The following is a 20,062-nucleotide window of genomic DNA, read 5'->3' as shown; positions in this document are numbered from 1 at the left end:
ATTTTCCTTCCTTCTTTATTCTTCTCTTCAGCCAGGAATGGATAGACATTTTGGCAACCAAAAGAGTAATTTCTTAATGTTACAGATTGGAGTTCCCTTTTAGTGGACTGACCCAATAATGGAACCAGTCACATCAATGGTGAAATTATTTTCTATACATATACAGTATTGGGTACTTGATGAATGACCCCCTTTGAGCAGTGCAAACCTAGGAAATGCACGAAAACTCTAAAACAAAATACTTGTCAAACTTGGTAGTCATGAAGAAATGCAAAAATTCCTTATTTTCCAATGCCAATGCCAAAGAAAGACCAAAGATACTTTGACATGAGCTCTAGAATCTGGAAAATCAAACAGGTTTTGTTATAGATACATAATTTGGACCAATATTGTTGTCCATCGATAATTAAAACCCCTAATTTCTTTCATTGTTAAGTTATGAGGAATTGGTGGCTATTGTTTATAAAAATCAAATGTAAATTCCCAAATGTTTTTAATGCAAATGAAGCAGGAAGTGTGACATATACTGGCTGTGGGACTCTGGACAAATCATTTAACTTTTCAGTGTCCCAGAAAACTCTCTATGACAGGGGTGGGGAACCTGCAGCCTTGAGGTCACATGGGGCCTTCTAGGTCCTTGAGTGCAGCCTTTGGATTGAGTCAAAGTTTTATAGAACAAATCCTTTTATTAAGGGGATTTATTCTGTGAAGTTTGAATTCAGTCAAAGGGCCACACTTGAGGACCTAGAGTGCCGCATGTGGCCTCAAGGCCACAGGTTCCCTACCCCTGCTATGATTACAGTGAAGCAGCATGATACAATGAAGCATGCTAGATTGGGGCTCAGAGGTACTTTTCAAGTCGCTGACTTCTTATTTAATATCACTGTCCAAAACTATTGTTTGTTTTAAATTCTTATTTTTCCCTGTGGTGTGCTAAAATCCATTTCCACAAAATTGTACAGACAAAACATATGTTAGTGGATAAAGAGTTGGCCTCCAAACCAGGAAGATCTGAATTCAGATCTTACCTCTGATTCATATTGATTGCGTGATCCCAGGGAAATCATTCAACCGCTTGGTGCTCTGGGGAAATCTCTTCACTAAATTGCTGACCTGCACTTGTATCATCAAGATAGCACAGCTAAAGAATCTCATGAGAAAATCTGGCAGCAAAATCACAGGTTCATCACCCTCTCAAACCTCTACTAACAACCGTAGAATTTTACTATATAATGTGACCCACTAAAGTGCGGCATTCAGTATAGCACAAGATAATATTTGTAAGGTGCTCAACACAGTGTGTGGCACATAGTAGTGTGATATAAATGCTAGCTGCTATTATTAACATGGGCCCCACGTGGACTCTATTCAAAGCAATTGAGTTGCCAGAAGTTCCCAAAAATCTCATGAAAGTGTTCTTGTGCTATGAACCCCAAAGACTTTATTATATAGGAAGTCTAACTAGATAATAATACGGTTGCTCCAAAAAGATCAGTTTACTAGAGCTTGTTTTTTTTTCTTGATTTTGTAAAGAAAAAAATACAGCTCTGAAAATAGCCCAAACAAAGAATTAGCTAGATTTTATAATTTTCTAAGTAAACCCATTTGCTGGTCCTATAGCTTTAACTCCATATGAAACCTCAAAGGAAGAAGATGAGACCAGGAAGTTGGAAAATAGAAATGCTTTGTCTGGTTTCAGAATCAACTTACATGTTGGGTTTCTAGTCCTATTTGCAGTAATATATCAAAGGGAAGAAAAAAAATAAACATGAATACTCTTCCTAAGCTGTACATTCTCAGCATCAGACCTTGTATGAACAGAGTTCTGACAACTAGAATCACTGATAGTGACCAACCAGATAGTCCATTGTATGGTTTGTAGAACCATACAATGACTTAGAACCAAGGGACAAGTCCCTTCATATCCCTGGGTATCAAGTTATTCCTCTTCAAAGTACTATTGGGAAGCAGGTGGTGCAGTGTTTAGAGCACTGGGCTTGGAATCAGGAAAACTCTTCTTCCTGAGGTCAAATTGAGCCTCAGACACTTACTAGCTGTGTGATCCTGGGCAAGTCACTTAACCCTGTTTGCCCCAATTTCCTCATCAAATGAGCTGGAGAAGGAAATTGCAAACCACTCCAGTATTTTTGCCAAGAAAATTCCAAATGGGCTTATAAACAGTCAGGCACGACTGAAATGACTCAACAACGAAAGTATTAGAAGCTTGCATTTCTATGGCATGTTAAGGTCTCCTCACAACTCCGTGAGGTGGGCATGTAAGGATTAATCCCATTTCACAGTTGATATTCAGAGAGGGAGAACTGACCCGCCAGTTGTCGTAGAACTAACATGGGTCAAAACCATATTTAAATCCAGATCCACTGATTTCCAGGGTAATGTTGTAATGTTTATTTTTTCCCTCACTACACCCTAGAGACCTCTAAGATCACGTCGAACTCTAATATTCTATGAGTCTTTTGATCAAACTGTGAATAAGGAGGGAGAAAAACCAGAACATAAAAGAATCAATTGAGGAAACTAAGGATATGTGGTCTGAAGGACAAAAGGTGAAGGAGAAACATGATAGCTGTCTTAAAGTAGTTGAAGGATTATCCGGTGGAAGTGGAAGGTGGAGGGATTTGACTTGTTCTTTGCAGTTCCAGAGAAAAAAATGTGAAGCCATGGGTGGAAATTAAAGAGGTAGATTTGGATTCAACATGGAGAAAACCTCCTAACAATTAGAAATGTTTAAAAATGAAACAGATGGCTTTGGAAAGTAGTGAGTTCCCTAAAACTAGGGACTTTTAAAATGAAGCTGGATGACCCCTTGTCAAGGATATTGTAGAGGGGATTAGATTGTACTTGATGACCTCAGGGGTTACTCCCAAGTCTGAGATTCTGTGATTTGTGACTGGAAATATAAGCCACCCATCCATAATGGGCTTATGGCACTGGCATTGGTAATCAGAAAAACAGGAGAGAGTTACATAAACATAAATCAGCCAACAAAAAGTTCATGTTTTCAAAGAGGGAAAAACAACACAATATTTTTGAGTGAATTTTGCACATATATCCCATTTTCTTCCTACTCTGCAAATGGTATCACAGCACAAAATATAGCTATTTCAGAGGTGGTAGCACATAGCACAGTGCCCCCAGTACTTAGTGCAGTGCCTGGCATTATAGTAGGCACTTAATAAATGTGTATTGATTGATTGATTGGCAGAACTTGAGGTGAGTTCATCTGTGGTCAGTTACAGTAAGCACCATCTGAATAAATGAAATTTTAACAGAGCTCAGGACACTGAGGTAGTTAATGAGCTTTCCTGGGCATAGGCAAATTCAATCATAGTAGACTTTGTACAGAATGGGTACCACCAGCCCCCCAAATACAGCCCTTTAACCCCAACAACAGCAACAACAAAAAGAGATACCCTTCATCTTTCATGTATAAAAATAAACTATTTTCATGTCTGATGGTGTTTCAGTTTACTTTTCAACCATCTGGTTCACATTATGCTGTGAGACAATAAAAAGTCTGTTTCCTGCAGTGATAACCACAGAGAGCTCCCATTTCACATTCAGTGTGGTCATCCTGATTGGTTTGGGTGTGGCTTTGAGGACATTAAAATTGTCTCTAGTTAAGAGTTCTTCCTGCTTTTTTTAAAATGTGGGATTTGGGGGCTTGGGAATTTTTTTTTACATTTTTTCATAAATATTATAACTAGCACTAGCATAGAAATGGAAATGCTTTTGCAAAATGATTGGCTTGCTTATTCTTGCTGCTTGCTGGACTGTATGCCTGACATTTTATAGCAATAAGATTTTCAAACAAGAATAATTGGTTTGCTAGATTCCATTCACCCAAGTTGTCATGAGGATTTCGAGGGAAATTGTAGTCTTGTCTTACTATAAAGCAGAGTTGAGAGTCTATTTTTAGGGGATCTTACTCTAGGGCTTTTCTTGATGTTTTGCCATCTTTCTGAGCACTCGGGGCCAAGACAAACCAAATCCACTTTTGGATGGGGGAGGATTTTCACCCTTTTTGCATATGCATATTTTTCAAAAGGACACAGAGACGTTTTTGTTGTCTTTGTGGTCACTGGGTCTGCTTTACACAGATGCCTATTAATCACTTCACTATGGAGACAGACACATTCATCATATCACACCAACTTGGAAACAAGCAATGTAGTGAATTGATAGTAAAGAGAAAAGGAATCCTGGCTTAACGATAACAAGTTATTCTCCTTTTAGTGTTTTTCATGATAAAGAGATAGAAGAGACTTTTAAAGTTTTTCTTTGAAATTTAGCTCAGTTGGGGAGATTTTAGCAAATTGGTCAGTGCCTTTCAGCCCTCTTTTTAAAATGGAAGGGAAGAGTATAATTAAGTGATGGAGAGGTGAAAACATTCAGGCAATCTAGTCACACTTTGGGTATGATGGTGCTAAAGCTGTTTTAGTGTCTAGGCTATGTGTGCTAAAGAACAACTTGAAAACGTGAATGGAGAGAATGGGACAGATATGAGAGATATTATGAAGATGGCATCGGAAAGAATTTGCAATTGATTGGCTATGTGGAATGAGGCAGAATAAGGAGTAGAGAAATGACTCCATTGTTGCAAATGTGTGGAGAATTGCATTGCCCTTGACAAATATAGGGAAGTTTGGAAGGAATGTTTGAGGGGAAAAATACAATGGATTCTCTTTTGGACATGTTGAATTTTTGATGCCTATAGGGCAATTGTCAAAAAAAAAAGGATTTAGCTATATGAAACTGGCTCTTGGGAGAGAAACCAGAGCTATATATAGAGAGAATATGTATAGAGAGAGAAAGAAAAAGAGAGGAGAGAAGAGAGGAGAGGAGAGGAGGAGAAACAGAAGAGAAGAGAGGCAGAATATATATTATTACCCATCAAAGAAGCAATTGGATAGGTAAAAGAATAACTAAGTGGGAACAATTACCTAACCATCCCAGCTTTCTATCATCTGCAAATTTTGCAGACATGCCATCAATGCCTCTGTCTAGCTAATTAATAAGTGTTTTACAATACAAGGTGAAGCACAGGTACTTGGGGCACTCCACTAGAGACTACCTGTGATGTATTCAATTCCATATCCCTACAATTCAGTGATTATCAAGTCCATATTTCTTCATTTGTTATACAACATTGGGAGCTACTTTTTATACTTGGCTAAAAATTTCAGTAGAGTATATCTATAACATTCCCTTTACCTACTAGTTTAATAACGCTGACAAAAAATAAAATAAGGTTAGTCTGGAATGACCTACTCTTAACAAAGTCATTTTAATAATTTAAATAATTGCTTTCTTTCTAGCTGTTCACTAATCATTTTTAACAGTCTATAGGACATAGGATAATACAGAGGTCATTTGAACTGTAGAGTTGGAATGGAGAGGTTGCTTTTGTCATATAATCTTATATTTTTTCCAGTGACTTATGAGGCAAATTCCTCTGCTGAGAAGGTAGGGAGAAATGATGGTATAACTGGTCTGAGAAAAGAAGAGGCGCTTTGGAATAGTTGTTGTATGATAAATTGTCAGTCAGGGCAGAGTAAAACAATGGTTTGCATCTGTTAAGGTCCATTTGAGATTGGATAACATAAATTTGTAGGGGAATCAGTCAATACAGTTGCATGATTTCTTCCATCAATATCCAGCAGAAGGAAATTGAGAAAACAGATGTTAGAAATAATACAAGTCACAGTTTAAAAAGGGATGAATGGTGATAGGGCAATGAATCCAGGGACTCAAGAGTCAAGAACAGTGTAAAGTTGAAACTCGTTAACTAAAGGGTTAACTTCAAGAGGGGAGAAATTAGTTCAGAGAAGGAGTAATGGTGTAGCAAAGCAGGGAAGAGTAGAGAGACTGGAGATTATGATGAAGACAGAGAATAGACTCAGGATCAGTGTATCATAGGAAGAACCAGAAAGACAAGAGCTTCTGGTCAGATAGAGAAATTTCAGAATTGTGTCTTAGGGAAGTGAAATATGTGTGGATACTCAAGCGTACTACCATTCCTCCATGTGGCTGAGTATAATACAGTGAGGGTAGAAGACTGGATTTGGAATCTGAAAGATCTGAAGTTGAATCTTGCCTCGGATACTTAACTAGCTGTATGACACTGAGTCAATCATTTAACCTCTCTGGTCCTTAGTTTCCTTATGTGTAAAATGGACTTGGTGGCCTCTAAGGTCTCCCTCCTCCCGATTCCAAGTTTATGATCTAATCTGAAAATTGTAAGAATTGGGAAGGTTGGTGAACTTGGAAGCAAGTTTTTGACATATAAATATGTAAGTCAGAATCCCCAAGTATAAGGGTAGGAGTTGGGGTGAAAGGAAAAGACTATGAGCTAGATATTGAGCTAATGGAGAAAGGAAAGAGAATGACCTGAGAGTCAATAGAAAATAGCCACCAGGATATGAAAAGGGCAATCTTTCTGGATGGAGTGAACCTCAGAGGAAGAAAAGGTATGTGGGGAAGGGCCTAAAAGGAGCAATGAGACAGCATGAGGGAAGATGCATCCAGCGCTAGAGGGTAGACCAGGATGGACTGACTTCAAAGGAGAGCCAGGTTTCTATGTTTGCAAGAACACAGAAGAAGCATCATAGTATAGCCTATGATTATCTTGGGTTACAGAATATCACATACTGAAGAATAAAGTTCCACTGCAAATGGAATTCTTTGGTCTATCACTGACTGACGATGAGTTGAGTCTTAAAGGGAAAATGTTAGGATTTTTTTCCCCCTTTGCACTGGTTGTGGAGGAGGGAACACTACAAGAAGTGGTGGGGGGTGGTGTTTGAGTGTATGAGTGAGAAATCTTTGTTTGAGATTTTAGAACTGAGTTCTGGAAGTATAAAGTGAGGAGTTTTGTTTATGGTTTACTTGTACTTGTGGTGTGAGTCAAGAGACTGTGGGAGGGAGAGAGAGATGGATGGAGGAGAGAGAATCAGAGAGAGGGAGGGAGAGAGAAAGAGAGACACACAGAGAAAGACAAAGAAAGAGAGAGAGAACGTGAGGCAGTAGTCTTGATAGGATCCCAAGAGACTGAGTTCTCTCAGGTAGATCTGATGAAAGATTGATGAGTTCTTGAATTTGTTTTTACTTTCTGTCTTAGTAGCATTACAGACTTAATCAACTAACCAATAAGCATTTGTTAATAAGTTCTTATTGTATGTCAGAAACTGTGCTGAGCTCTGGAATACAAAGAAAAGGTAAAAACAGAAGCTTATGTTTTAATGGGGGGGATGATATGTGTGGGATGAGGTATAAATAAGGTGTGTGTGTGTGTGTGTGTATACAGAGAGACAGAGAGAGAGAAAGAGAGAGAGAGAGAGAGAGAGAGAGAGAGAGAGAGAGAGAGAGAGAGAGGGAGGGAGGGAGAGAGAGAGAGAGAGAGGGAGAGAGGAGACCTGAGTATAAAAGGCATTTAAGGCACTAGTAGTGAAGGGATGACGATTTGGGGGGAAGACCCAGAAAGGTCACCTTCAAAAACTGAACTATGTCTTAAAGCCAAGTATTCTTTTTTATTATTAAATTTTAGTTTTAACTTATGGAATAAAACAAACATTTCCAAAACACAGTACAATAAAAAAGATGATTGGATATGAAATTGCAGATCTGCTATGTACAACTTGTTATTCCTTTCAAATATACAAAAACCAAATTTAAATAATTAGAGAAATATTGATTATAGTGGGTAGGCAAAGCCAAGTATTCTAAGAGGCAGAGGTTAGGAGGAGGACTATTTCAAGCATGGGACACAGTCAGTGAAAAGCATGGAGAGCAGATAATGGAGCATTGTGGCATCAAATAGGCTGATATGCTTGGATTGTAGAGTGCATGTACATGTGAGAAGAATGGAAGGAGGCTGGGTTATAAAAGGTTTTAAATGTCAAGAACAGGAATTCCTATTTGGTCCTAAAAGTAATAGGGAACCACTGTAGTTTACTGAGTATGGAATAACATGGTAAGACCTACACTTCAGGAAAATCACTTTGGCAGCCGTGTGGATGATAGAGACTTGAAGCAGAGAGTCCAGTTGGAAGGCTACGGCAATATTCTAGGTAAATAGTGATGGGCACCCAAACTAGAGTGGTGAGTAGAGAAAAGGAGGCAAATGAGAGTGATATCATAGAAAAAGAAATAAGATTTGGCAACTAACTGGATATGTGAAGTGAGTGAGAGTGAGTTGAGAGGGGGCACCAAAGTTGGAGATATGGGTGACTGGGAAGATAGTGGTGCCCTGGACAGTAATGAGGAATTTCAGAAGAGGGGTAGATTTTGGGGAGAAGATAATGAGTTCTGTTTGGAACGTATTAGATTTGAGACGTCTAAGGACTGGAAGTTGGAAATATCTGGTGTGCAGTTGGTGATGCTGGACTGGAACTCGGGAGACTAGGGCTGGATCTAGAGATCTGCAAAGAGATGATAATTGAACCCATGGGAGTCACTCAGGTCATCGAGAGAGGGTATAGAAAGAAAAGAATGCCTAGTACAAAGCCTTTGATGGAGTTTCAAAAAGAGGGGATTACCGTGGCTAGAAAAGTATGGGAGAACGATAAAGGGAGAGAGGTTCTGACCTTCTGTCTAAGGTGGGGAGGATTCCATCTGGACTGAAAACTCCACTAAATGAGAGAAAATCTTATTGGCATTGTTTTCCTTTTTAAATAGATAAGTAGATATCTAATCATCACTTATTGGTTGATTGATTGATGATACAGGGCTACATAGGGGAATGAATGCTGAATTTGAAATAGATTTAGAGTAGATATGGTTTCAAATCTCAGCTCTTCCATTTAGGGTTTGTGTGGTCTTAGGCAAGTAGCAAAACATCTCTGAGTCTCAGCTTCCTCAACTGTGAAGTAGAGGGGGAAAGGAGGGATTGGACTACATGACTCCTGAGGACCCTTCTAGCTCTAAATATGTGATCTTTGTGACCCTCCCCCCACGTGCTTAAATTACTTTATTTTAAGCTATTATTAAAGTTAATTATTATTAACTTTAAATGAAAATAAAATCTCTTAGAATGTGGGGGTCCAGTTGCTATTGTAAGATTAAGAACACTATGTTAAAAAAGGAAGATGATTGAAGTGAACAGGTTCAAGTATTATTCTAGAGTCTGTAGAAACTCTAGATTTAAGATGGAGCATCAGGAGGTTACATTCTTAACCAGTCCCCCCAAAATCACTAACTTATTGCATACTCCAATTTCTACAATTGTCAAATGAAAAGAACAACCCTTTGCTTCCTCAGGGCATGGTGGGATACCACTAGTAGCTAACAAATTCATACAAAGTACTTTTTTTGAGAGGGGAAGGATTAATAACACCCCATATTCACTTGGTGAAAGTGGCGACCATGGAAAATGACTGACGATTGCATTCCAGGTCACTAATGCACAGGAGCAGACCCTCGTATAGTCTTCCTTCTCAGCAGCTCCAATAAGGCAGATACAATGATGCAAGAACAAAGACTATGACATTCTTACAATAATTGTACATTGTTTACTAATTCTGCATTGTGACATTGTGCATTAACTGTGACATTTTACATTAATATTTGCAGAGCACTTTACACATTATCTCTTGATCCTCCCAACAGCCTTGGGAGTTAGGTGCTATTTTCACCCCCATCTTTACAGATGAGACTGAGAAAGGATAAGTGACCTAGTAAGTGTCTGATACAGAATTTGACTTCGGGTCTTTCTGACTCCCAAGTCCAGCACTCTAAGCACTGTGCCTGCCACTTAAATGCCTCTAACATTTTCCCCCCTTGAATTCAATTTTAGTTTATTTTCAGATTTGCACTCTCTCCCTTCAACCTCCTCCCCCACCCCCACCAACTGAGAAAGCATGAAAATCAAAACCCTTGTTACAAATATGCACAGTCAAACTAAATACATTCCCACATTAGCAATGTCCAAAAAAAAGTATCAACCTATACTCTTGAAGCCATCACCTCACTGTCAGGAAATGCTGCCTCTAGCTTCTTGAAGACTTGATGTGTTGAAGACTGTCTAGGTTAGTAAATTAGGGCCATCAGCTACAACAGTTAGCAAAAGGGCTGTCTATGTAAGTTTGAGGAGTTTTAAAATGAAAAAGAGACTTGATCAGTCTCTCCTGCCCATTTCATTTTCTACATTTGGTGACAAATGCCTCTCTAATAAGTGACTATGTGGTAGCTAGGCAGCTGGGTGGCACAGTAGATGCAGTGCTGGACCTGGAGTCAGGAAGACCTGAGTCCAAATCCAGCCTCAGACATTTACTAGCTGTGGGACCCTGGGGTAGTCACTTGACCTCTGTTTGCCTCAGTTTTCTCATCCGTAAAATGTGAATAACAACAGCACCTACCTTCCAGGGTTGTTGTGAGAATCAAATGAGATAATTGCAAAGTGTTTAGCATAATGCCCGGCACCTACTAAGTGCCATATAAATGTGAATTACATATATATATATATATATATATATATATATATATATATATATATATATATATTATTCATGAAGCATCCTCACTAGAGAGGGGAAAAAGAAAACACACAGAAGACATAGGTGTCCAAAGAGATCTACTGGTATATATTCTTTACCTCCACCTGGAGATAGGAGGGCGTGCTGCGGTCCTCCAATTCTGCATCCAAATGAGGTTGATGGTGTGGTAATTAATTCTTCCAGAGTTGGGGTGTCAGCTTTGACTTTTGTAGAGGAAAGGTCCCATCTCAGACATGGTAAAGATGCTTCCTCCTTTTGGAGAGTTCCGGGATGATGACCAGTAGGAAGCTAGGTGTAGGAAACTTTGCTCCTGGATTCATATATTGTGAACTTTGGATAGGAATTGGTTGAGAGGTTTTGAGAATGTAGAATTGGAATGGCTCCTCATTTAATTCAGGGGGTTGTAGAGGGTCCTGTCTGTGATGCCAGGGGGCCATTTGCACCCAGATGGACTCTTATCTATGAAAATATAATTGGAGAAATGGGGAAACTTAAATTGGTTTCGGGGTTGGAAGCAAAAGAAATCAATACACAATTAAAACTACATAGGTGAACAAGATAGTAGTCAATTCTAAATTACCTGACCAGTTCCAGGAGCATGGCTTTGGGTTATTCTCTCTAGAGTATCAAAGGCCTCATGGTGGTGTTTTTTGCATTTTCCCCTTAAGATTCTACATATAAATACTGATGAATACACAGAGATCCTAACAAGGAGAGAAGGACCTTAAATATTAATATAGCTATGTGGAAATGTATGTATGGACTGCTAGGTGGCATCGTGGATAGAGTGCCTGGCCTGGAGTCAGGAAGACTCATCTTCCTGAGTTCAAATGTGGTCTCCAACACTTACTAGCTGTGTGACCCGGGGCAGATCACTATACCCCATTTGCCTCAGTTTCCTCATCTGTAAAATGAGCTGAAGAAGGAACTGGCAAACCACTCCAATATCTTGGCCAAGAAAACCCCACGAAGAGTCAGACCCAACTGAAATGACTGAATACATCATCATCAAATTGTGTGTGTGTGTGTGTGTGTGTGTGTGTGTGTGTGTGTATCTATTCTAGCAAGAAATATTAATTCCCTTAGATTCCCTAGACCTAGTGCTGGTGCTAGATCTGGTGCTCATGGACCCCCGAAGCATAGATTTCTGAATTGGATGGGGAAAATTTGCATCTTCATTTTCACTAACTGAAATTCAATATTTCTTTCAATTATGAACATAGGCAACAAAACATTATTGCAAGAAAGGGACCATATGCTTCACCGGCTTGTCAAAGGGGTCTATAATACAAAAATGGCTAAGAATCAATACCCTAGAGGAAAGATGACACTCAGAACTGTAAGACTTGGAGCAGCTAGGTGGTGCAGTGAGTAGAGCACCGGCCCTGGAGTCAGGAGGACCTGAGTTCAAATCCAGCCTCAGACACTTGACATTTACTAGCTGTGTGACCTTAGGCAAGTCACTTAACCCCCATTGCCTTGCCTTCCCCCCTCCAAAAAAAAAAAAAGAATTGTAAGACTGCAAGAAGTAAACATATCCTTATACATATCAGAGAGACTCAGAGAGACAATGTAGTGGAGTTAGTAGAGCACTTGCAGTTAGGAAGACCTGGTTTAAATCCCTCCTCCTCCCCTTAATAGCAGTGTGACCCTGTGCAATTCACTTCCCTTTTCGGTGCTTTGAATTCTTTATCTTTCAAATGAAGAGATTGTACTTGATGGCTTGAAAAGGCCCCTTCTAGCTCTAAAATCCATGATCCTTTGATCTTGAGACAGGGTCATAGAAACCACAAACCAGACACATGAAATAATTTGCATTAAAACTTGAGTATCCGTCTTGTTAACACATTGAGACTTTCTCAGACAATTTTTTCCTAATTATCAAATCAGTCCTAGCTAGTAATTTGCATGCAGATGGTCCATTTTAGGGTCACATGAGCCCATGTGAATTATTTAAGAATGAATTTCTTTTCTTTTTTAAGTGTTTGGCCTTTATTGTCTTTTAGTAACTACTAAGAGTGTCAATTTTTTAAAATATGCCCCAAAGATAAGGTCGATATTAAAGTGTTTATTATGCAGTTAATGTCACATTTAGAACCAGAGTTACTGGCATTCCAAAGATAGCCCACTTAATTTAGAAATCCATTAAAAAATTTCTAGACAAGTGGTGTATATTACAAATATAATAACCCCTGTGACCAATTTTTCCTATCTTCTGGTAATATTGCTATCAATATTGTTAGGGAATCTTACTTAGAACTGGTATCTTTTGCTAAATATTTCCTTTTTTGTTGAATGTATTCTTATGTTTTCCTGCCTTAATGGATATGTGATCTCAATGAGGGAGGGAGAAGGAGGAGAGGGGCACACGTTCTAGCACTGAAGATCCTTCCAAGCCTTGTATTTCTGCCCACTTCTTATCCCTGTCCTCCCATAGATCCCCTACAGGTGTCCACTCAAAATGTTGAAGGTCTGCCTCTAGGTCTTTTGACATTGCTTATGTAACAGTATAGTACTTGGGCTGTTCGTCTGTTGTCCCTGGACACACTCCTTACATGTCCAGCTTGATTGCCTTTCTGACCAACCCGTGAAAAATGAATATTAGTCTATATACTAGAAAACATAGCATTCCTGGTATTCTCTGAATAGATAATTCTATAGTTCAATTCCCTATATTCATCAGGCCTATATTCATCAGGGCATGTGTTTTACATGTCCTTGTCTCAGTGTCAATTCAGCCCCATTTTGGTGAGAAAAGGTATGAAACCGAAGCATAGACCTGTCACCATCATTCGTTCAATCTTTAAACTCCCCATTGGAGCTCTAGGAAATGAACAAGTATGGAACAGCTGTGACTCTAGCGCCAAGTTTGCTAATAACCATCAACCTATTTCTCCTCCTCTGTGACTTTCTTTAACTTTTTATAGTGGCCAATCTAGCCCCACTGTCTCAGAACCTTTCAGGGGTGGGGAACCTGCAGCCTCAAGGCCACATGTGGCCTTCTAGGTCCTTAGGTGTGTCCTTTTGACTGAGTCCAAATTTTACAGAACAAATCCTTTTATCAAGGAGGTTCTGTGAAGTTTGGATTCAGTCAAAGGGTAGCATTTGAGGATCTAGAGAGCCACATGTGGCCTTGAGGCTGCAGGTTCCTCACCCAGTTTAGACCTATAAAGGAAAGAATTAGGAGATAGAAGGAAAGTTTGGAAACTGTATAGGAAATTTGCTCTCCTTCACTTCTATTTTAAAAGACCCACTTTGGACTCACACCCACTTTCAAGTCAACCAGTGAATGAAATGGATTTCAGTGTTATTCATGATGTGTTCCTTTTAAGCCGAAATGTCTCCTTACAATGTAAAGTACCAGATTGAGTTTAAGTTTTAGAATAAAATAGCATTTAAGATTGGCAAAAATGCTTTACAAATATTATTTTATTTTATCTTCACAATCAACTTGGGGGTTAGACCCTGTCCTTATCCTCATTTTACACTCCTACAAGTTAAGTGGCTTAAGTGACTTGGGCTACATAGTTAGTCAGTGTCTGAGAACAGATTTGAATTCAAGTCTTCCTGACTTGAAGTCCAATGTAAACTACCTAGCTGTGGAAGTGTAGTTTATTTTGTTATCTAGCTGTGTTAGATGATGAGAAAAGTGGGTTCCCATAAGTGTTTTTTGTTGTTCAGTCATTTTTCAGTCACATCCATTTTTTGCAACCCCAGTTGGGGTTTTCTTTGCACAGGTACTGGAGTGATTTGCCATTTCCTTCTCATTTTACAGATGGAAAAACTGAGGCAAACAGGGTTAAAGTGACTTGCCCAGGGTCACAAAGAGTGAGTGTCTGAGGATGGATTTGAACTCAGGAAGATGAGTCTTCCTGACTCCAGGCCCCCCATCCACTTGCCACCCAGCCGTCCTACAAACGTACTTGGCTGAAAAAGTATTCATTGTTCAATGACATTCCCTTCAGTGAAACTATCAGGTCATTTCAAAATTGAAAAATAACTTCTTTGTCACTGCACATTTTTAGTACCCGAACAACCTGTAGATGGCACTGGGAAAAATCAGAGCTGCTGTTTTTGTATAACAGGAGGAAAATATAAATTTAAAACCATTACATAGATTAGTTCAGTCTGTGAAGCCTAGGTTTTAAAATATATTTCAGTGCAAGATACCCTACTGTTTGGAGACTGCCACAACATAAAAGGTGTGAGTTATAGCCGGAGTCCCCTACTGTTACTGTTTTTCAGTCTTTACCCTTATAGGTCTATGAAGATAATCTGGAAATTTTTATTAAAAACATTACATTTGGAAATCATTCCATTTTTCAACCTTGTAGTGCTTTCTAAGGGATATTTTGTGGTGGTTGTCCTTCATTATCAAGGACATATGTTTAGAAGCCAGATCTTTGGTTCTCAAGAGATCATCTTGCTTCCACTATTTATTCCTTACCTGAATCATAGTCCTTTGTCACGGGACAATCATTTCCACAGCAACCAACAGTGAGAGGAGAGAGACTGGATAAAGGATGAAGAAAGAGCAAATGAACTCTTCTTAAGCATCAAGCTTATGCATCTTTTACCTTTCTCCTCAATAATCAAGATATTTTAACAGGAAAATCTGTGTCATCACCGAGCTTTTTCTTTGGAAAGATGTGTATTTTTCCCCTAAGATCTTTTCTGTGGCACCAGTAGTTTATCAGTAAAATTTAATGTTTGTGGATTTTTAGGGATAAGATTATATCTACATACATATAGATTTAGGTATAAATATTAATATATGTATATAATCCTAATTAATGTCACTGTTATCTACCAGTAAAATTTAGGAAACACATTCTAGAAAGGTTTAATTTAGCAGATGAAAGATGTGTCTCTGGAGGCCCTTGAAGGTACATTTTCTTTCTTGCTATTTCTTCCAGAATAGGAGCCGTGTTTACATTTCCTCAGAGCATGTTAATACCTTTAATGCATTCATGTTTCCTGGCTCTCCAGACATATGAATTGAGGCCTTTTGGATCTTATTTTTTTAACTATCACATCAGGCACTTGTGATCTGACGATTGTGACACTTTTGTTCGCTTAGTTTTAAAAAGGAAAAGCCCTCATGTTTGATTTTGATCAACATCTGCCAGCTTGGTGCCTGATTAAGCAGAAGCTGGGAAAGTAACTTTCTTCAGAAATGTAGCATCTTGGTTAATGTTGTGTAAGATTATTGACTGGTATAGTCACATAATTTTTATTAAATTGAAGAGATTTACTCCAACAAAGAAACTCACTATGACAGCAGGCTTTACAAACAATAATGAGACCTGATACATGTCTGGGCTCACTGCAAATGCCACACAATGATCTTCTTGCTACAGTTTCTTTCAGCTGTATTAAGGAAAAAGCCTCACTCAAATAGTAGAATTTCCTGTCTGGCATTAAGAGTATATTTAGTGTTGTTTTGTTTTGTTTTTTACTTTAAATAAAAAATTAAATCAGTATCGCCACTTGAAAACTCTGGGTATTTGCTTTTTACTTTCCAATGTTTTTTTTTTTGGTTCACAGCTCCCTTTCCTTCTTGTGGTTACCTGGGATGTTAATAAAGCTTCCTCTCCTGATGGGGACTAAATGTGTGACCCTGGCTTTTAGATTTGCCAGTGATGATGACCAAAAAGATCTAGGCAGAAAGCTTGATGTACTGTGGGATTTGTGTATTAAAGGATTGCCATCTCTACTCAAAGGCTTCCCATTTCTGGAGTTACCATGATTATAAGAGAGGGAGGGGAGGTGGGGGGGGAAGGGAGAGGGAGAGAGAAAGAGAACAAGAGAAGGGTACAAAGAAGAAGGGATAAGGGAGACAGGGAGAAAGGGGAAGAAATGAAATTTAGAGATTAAAATATAGCACTCCCCCAAATGGAGCAGAGGGTGTGGACTTGATATCTGAAATGTACTTTTCAGAACAAAAACAAGATGTCAAACAAAGTTCATTTGTTACTTAACAAGAAGTGTTGTAAGGACTAATTAACTACTGTTTTGTAAGACCTTGCTTTGAAGATGAGGTAGAAGTAACTGTTGGTTAATTATTACTGCTATTACTTAATAGGCTAAATGCTAAATTTTGTGAAAAGAAACTCTTGTCTATTTCCTTTGCATAATGCTTTATATTATGTCTATTGCAGGTGTGATTCGGGAAAGTTATCTCAAAGGCCATGATCAGCTTGTTCCCGTCACCCTCCTGGCCATTGCAGTCATCTTGGCTTTTGTCATGGGAGCCGTCTTCTCAGGCATCATCGTCTATTGTATTTGTGATCATCGTCGCAAGGATGTGTCTGTCACACAGAGGAAGGAGAAAGAGCTGACACACTCACGCCGGGGTTCCATGAGCAGCGTGACCAAGCTCAGCGGCCTCTTTGGGGACACCCAGTCTAAGGACCCTAAGCCAGAAGCCATCCTCACCCCGCTGATGCACAATGGCAAACTTGCTACTCCCAGCAATACTGCCAAGATACTCATCAAGGCTGACCAGCATCACTTAGACCTGGCAGCTCTGCCTACTCCAGAGTCAACCCCAACTCTGCAACAGAAACGGAAGCCCAGTCGAGGGAGCCGGGAGTGGGAGAGGAATCAAAACCTCATTAACGCCTGTACAAAGGACATGCCCCCAATGTCCTCACCTGTGATTCCCACCGAACTCCCACTCCGGGCTTCCCCAAGCCACATCCCCAGTGTTGTGGTCCTGCCCATCACTCAGCAGGGGTATCAACATGAGTACGTGGACCAGCCGAAAATGAGTGATGTGACACAGATGTCCCTGGAAGACCAGGCAGCTACCCTTGAGTACAAGACCATCAAGGAACATCTTAGCGGCAAGAGCCCCAACCACGGGGTAAATCTGGTCGAGAACCTGGATAGCCTGCCTCCAAAGGTCCCCCAGAGGGAGGCCTCCCTGGGGCCCCCAGGGTCCTCGCTGTCTCAGAATGGCCTGGGCAAACGACTGGAAATGCATCCCTCCTCCTACGGCATGGACTATAAAAGGAGCTATCCCACAAACTCTCTAACGAGGAGCCACCAAGCAGCCACCCTCAAAAGAAACAATACTAACTCTTCTAATTCCTCCCACCTTTCTAGAAATCAGAGCTTTGGCAGGGGAGACAACCCACCCCCTGCCCCTCAGAGGGTGGACTCTATACAGGTGCATGGTGCCCCGCCCACCCAGGCAGTGACTGTTTCAAGGCAACCCAGCCTCAACCCATACAACTCACTGACACGGTCGGGGCTGAAGCGCACACCCTCACTAAAACCAGATGTACCTCCCAAACCTTCTTTCGCCCCCCTTTCCACATCCATGAAACCTAATGACGCATGTACATAATCCCAGTGGGAGGGGGACAGGTGGTAAACCAACAGTGAAGCGAAATTGGCCCCTCTCAGCCAATGTTCTTAACTGCCTCATCAGTTCCAATCTTACAAAGAAGGCTGCAGTGTTGCTGAGGACACAGTCCTTTTCTTTGGGATAAAGTGGAATACTTTCTAAAATCGGGCCATGTGTTTCCGTGAAGGTTTACAACCACAGGACTCACCCCTCATCCTCCCTTGCCCTTTCCACTTGATAACAGCTCTGACTCACAAAAAAAGACTTAACATCACAAACATGAGCCAAAAGCACATATATACACACACACATACACACAGACACACTCACACACACACACACACACACACACACACACACACACACACAGACAGGTGAACAGCGACTGCGACATTTCGCCCATGATTGCATTGGATTCTGTCCTTTGCAACCGAAGTCCATAAAAAGGAATCATGAAAGGAAAAAAAAAGACAAAAAAAGTAAAGAATTCATTGATAAATCTAACTCAGACTTTAACAATGGCAGAAGTTTACTATGTGCAGATACTGTGAAATGCCCATCAGTGTTACAGCCTCCTGTTCATTGTCATGTTGGGCTATTATGTCATAGATTTCTGCTCCTCTTCTCTTTTAATGAATAACGTGACCGTTAACGCAAATAACTCCTATTATTTATTGTTCACCTTTTCTTTTCTTAAAGAAATGACTTTTTCACATATCCTAAGAACAGCTCTTCGGAAAGCCCATCGAAAGGTATACTATTTAACATGAATCCCCATTAACTGGAGTAATTAAGTTCACTTTATTTTTCCAATAAATTCACTGAGTAAATAAGTTGGAGCTTGAATTCTAAACTTTTTGTTTGGACTGTCTGATCTTAGCGAAAAGGAAAAAAAATTAAGAGGGGAGTATTTATTTAAATCCATCAATTACTTTTCTGGCTAGGTCTCTGACCTGTGACATGCGCACACAAAGAAGAAAGACAAAAAGAAATGCCCCCCAGATCTAAAGCAACTACAAGAAACTTTTAGAATGCACATAAGTGCAACATTGCAGCCAACAAGGCTGTGTCGATCGATAATACTTTCTGTGAAGGCACCAGCTTGTGATGTGCCCTCTCATTTCACCTTGCATGTGAGATGGCAAACGAAATACACAAATGGTGTAAACTCATTAATATGCTGGCTCTTACCATGCATAAATTAATGGTTTGATCACACGGGTTTTTCGTGGGATTACATCTGTGAATAGCCTGTTTTCTTCCACATGTAAATTTGTGCCTTACACCCTCAGTTGTGTATACTTGTGAGCTATAGTATGTTCAACTTTTTTTCCCCTTTTGCAAAAAAAAAAATAACCAGATATTTATTTTCCTCCCCTCCCCTAAGACCCTCTAGAAAATTGAAGTCAAGCAGTTTTGAAGAAGAAATATCATGGTTATAATAATAATTTCACATCCCTTAAGGAACTAGGGCAGTACCACACCCTCTAATTCAAATTACCTTTCTAGTTGTGCCAATTCAAACCACCCTTAGGCTGTGCTGCCAGCATGGACCCCAGTATTGTGGGTGGCATTACCCTTTCTTCCTGCACATCTCCTTCCCCCTTCTATTTTCATATCATTTCAATATGGTGATATTCTCAGCCAGCAGAGAAGAAACTAAACTAATCATCATCATTTCTGGCATGTGCACAGGCCGTGTGCACACTTGGGCATTTGGGCTCATGCCTGAGAGGAGTCCCCAGTCATTTGCCCGGTGAACACAGGCAATGTACACAATGAAATGAGGTGGAAATTCATTTGGGCAGGCTGGTCCCTGCTGTGATTAATAAATAACCTGGAGTACAAGGCCAACCACAATGGATTGATGCAAAAGCCTTTTGAGGCAATGGATTTTTTTTAAATTTAGTTTTTTGTTTCCTTATGGGTTTTTTTTAAAGGGGGGAGGGGAGTTGTGTGTCAGTTTCTTTCTCAGTTTTTATTTGTCCATGCACACAGATTTTTTTTTGTTTAATATGTCAATAAAAATGAAAAAAACCTGTGTCTACATACCGTAGAAAGTGAACCTTATTGTTGTGGTTTTTTTTTTTGTTTACATTTAAATCAGATGAACAGTACGTTTAGGGGATTCTTCTAGGTTCTGCCCTCCCCTTATTAAACCTAGTTCATTCTGCAAGTGTTTTGTTTTGAACTT

The 20,062-nt window shown here is 39.7% G+C and overlaps 1 protein-coding gene across 2 annotated transcripts in view; it reads left to right on the top strand.

Annotated features, from left to right (window-relative positions):
- Positions 1–19,808, top strand: part of SEMA6A (semaphorin 6A) — a 183,745-nt gene extending 163,937 nt beyond the window's left edge. For both annotated transcript variants that reach the window (XM_036740547.1, XM_036740539.1), the window contains one exon: positions 16,676–19,808. In XM_036740547.1, coding sequence (XP_036596442.1) covers positions 16,676–17,868 — 1,193 coding nt within the window. In that variant the 3' untranslated portion in view covers positions 17,869–19,808. The remainder of the gene's footprint in view (positions 1–16,675) is intronic.
- The last annotated feature ends 254 nt before the right edge of the window (positions 19,809–20,062 follow it).

Source organism: Trichosurus vulpecula, chromosome 1 (genome assembly GCF_011100635.1).
Source record: "Trichosurus vulpecula isolate mTriVul1 chromosome 1, mTriVul1.pri, whole genome shotgun sequence".
In the NCBI taxonomy this organism is placed as follows: Eukaryota; Metazoa; Chordata; class Mammalia; order Diprotodontia; family Phalangeridae; genus Trichosurus; species Trichosurus vulpecula.
Note: the sequence above shows the minus strand (reverse complement) of the source record. Positions and strands in the feature narration are given on the sequence as shown.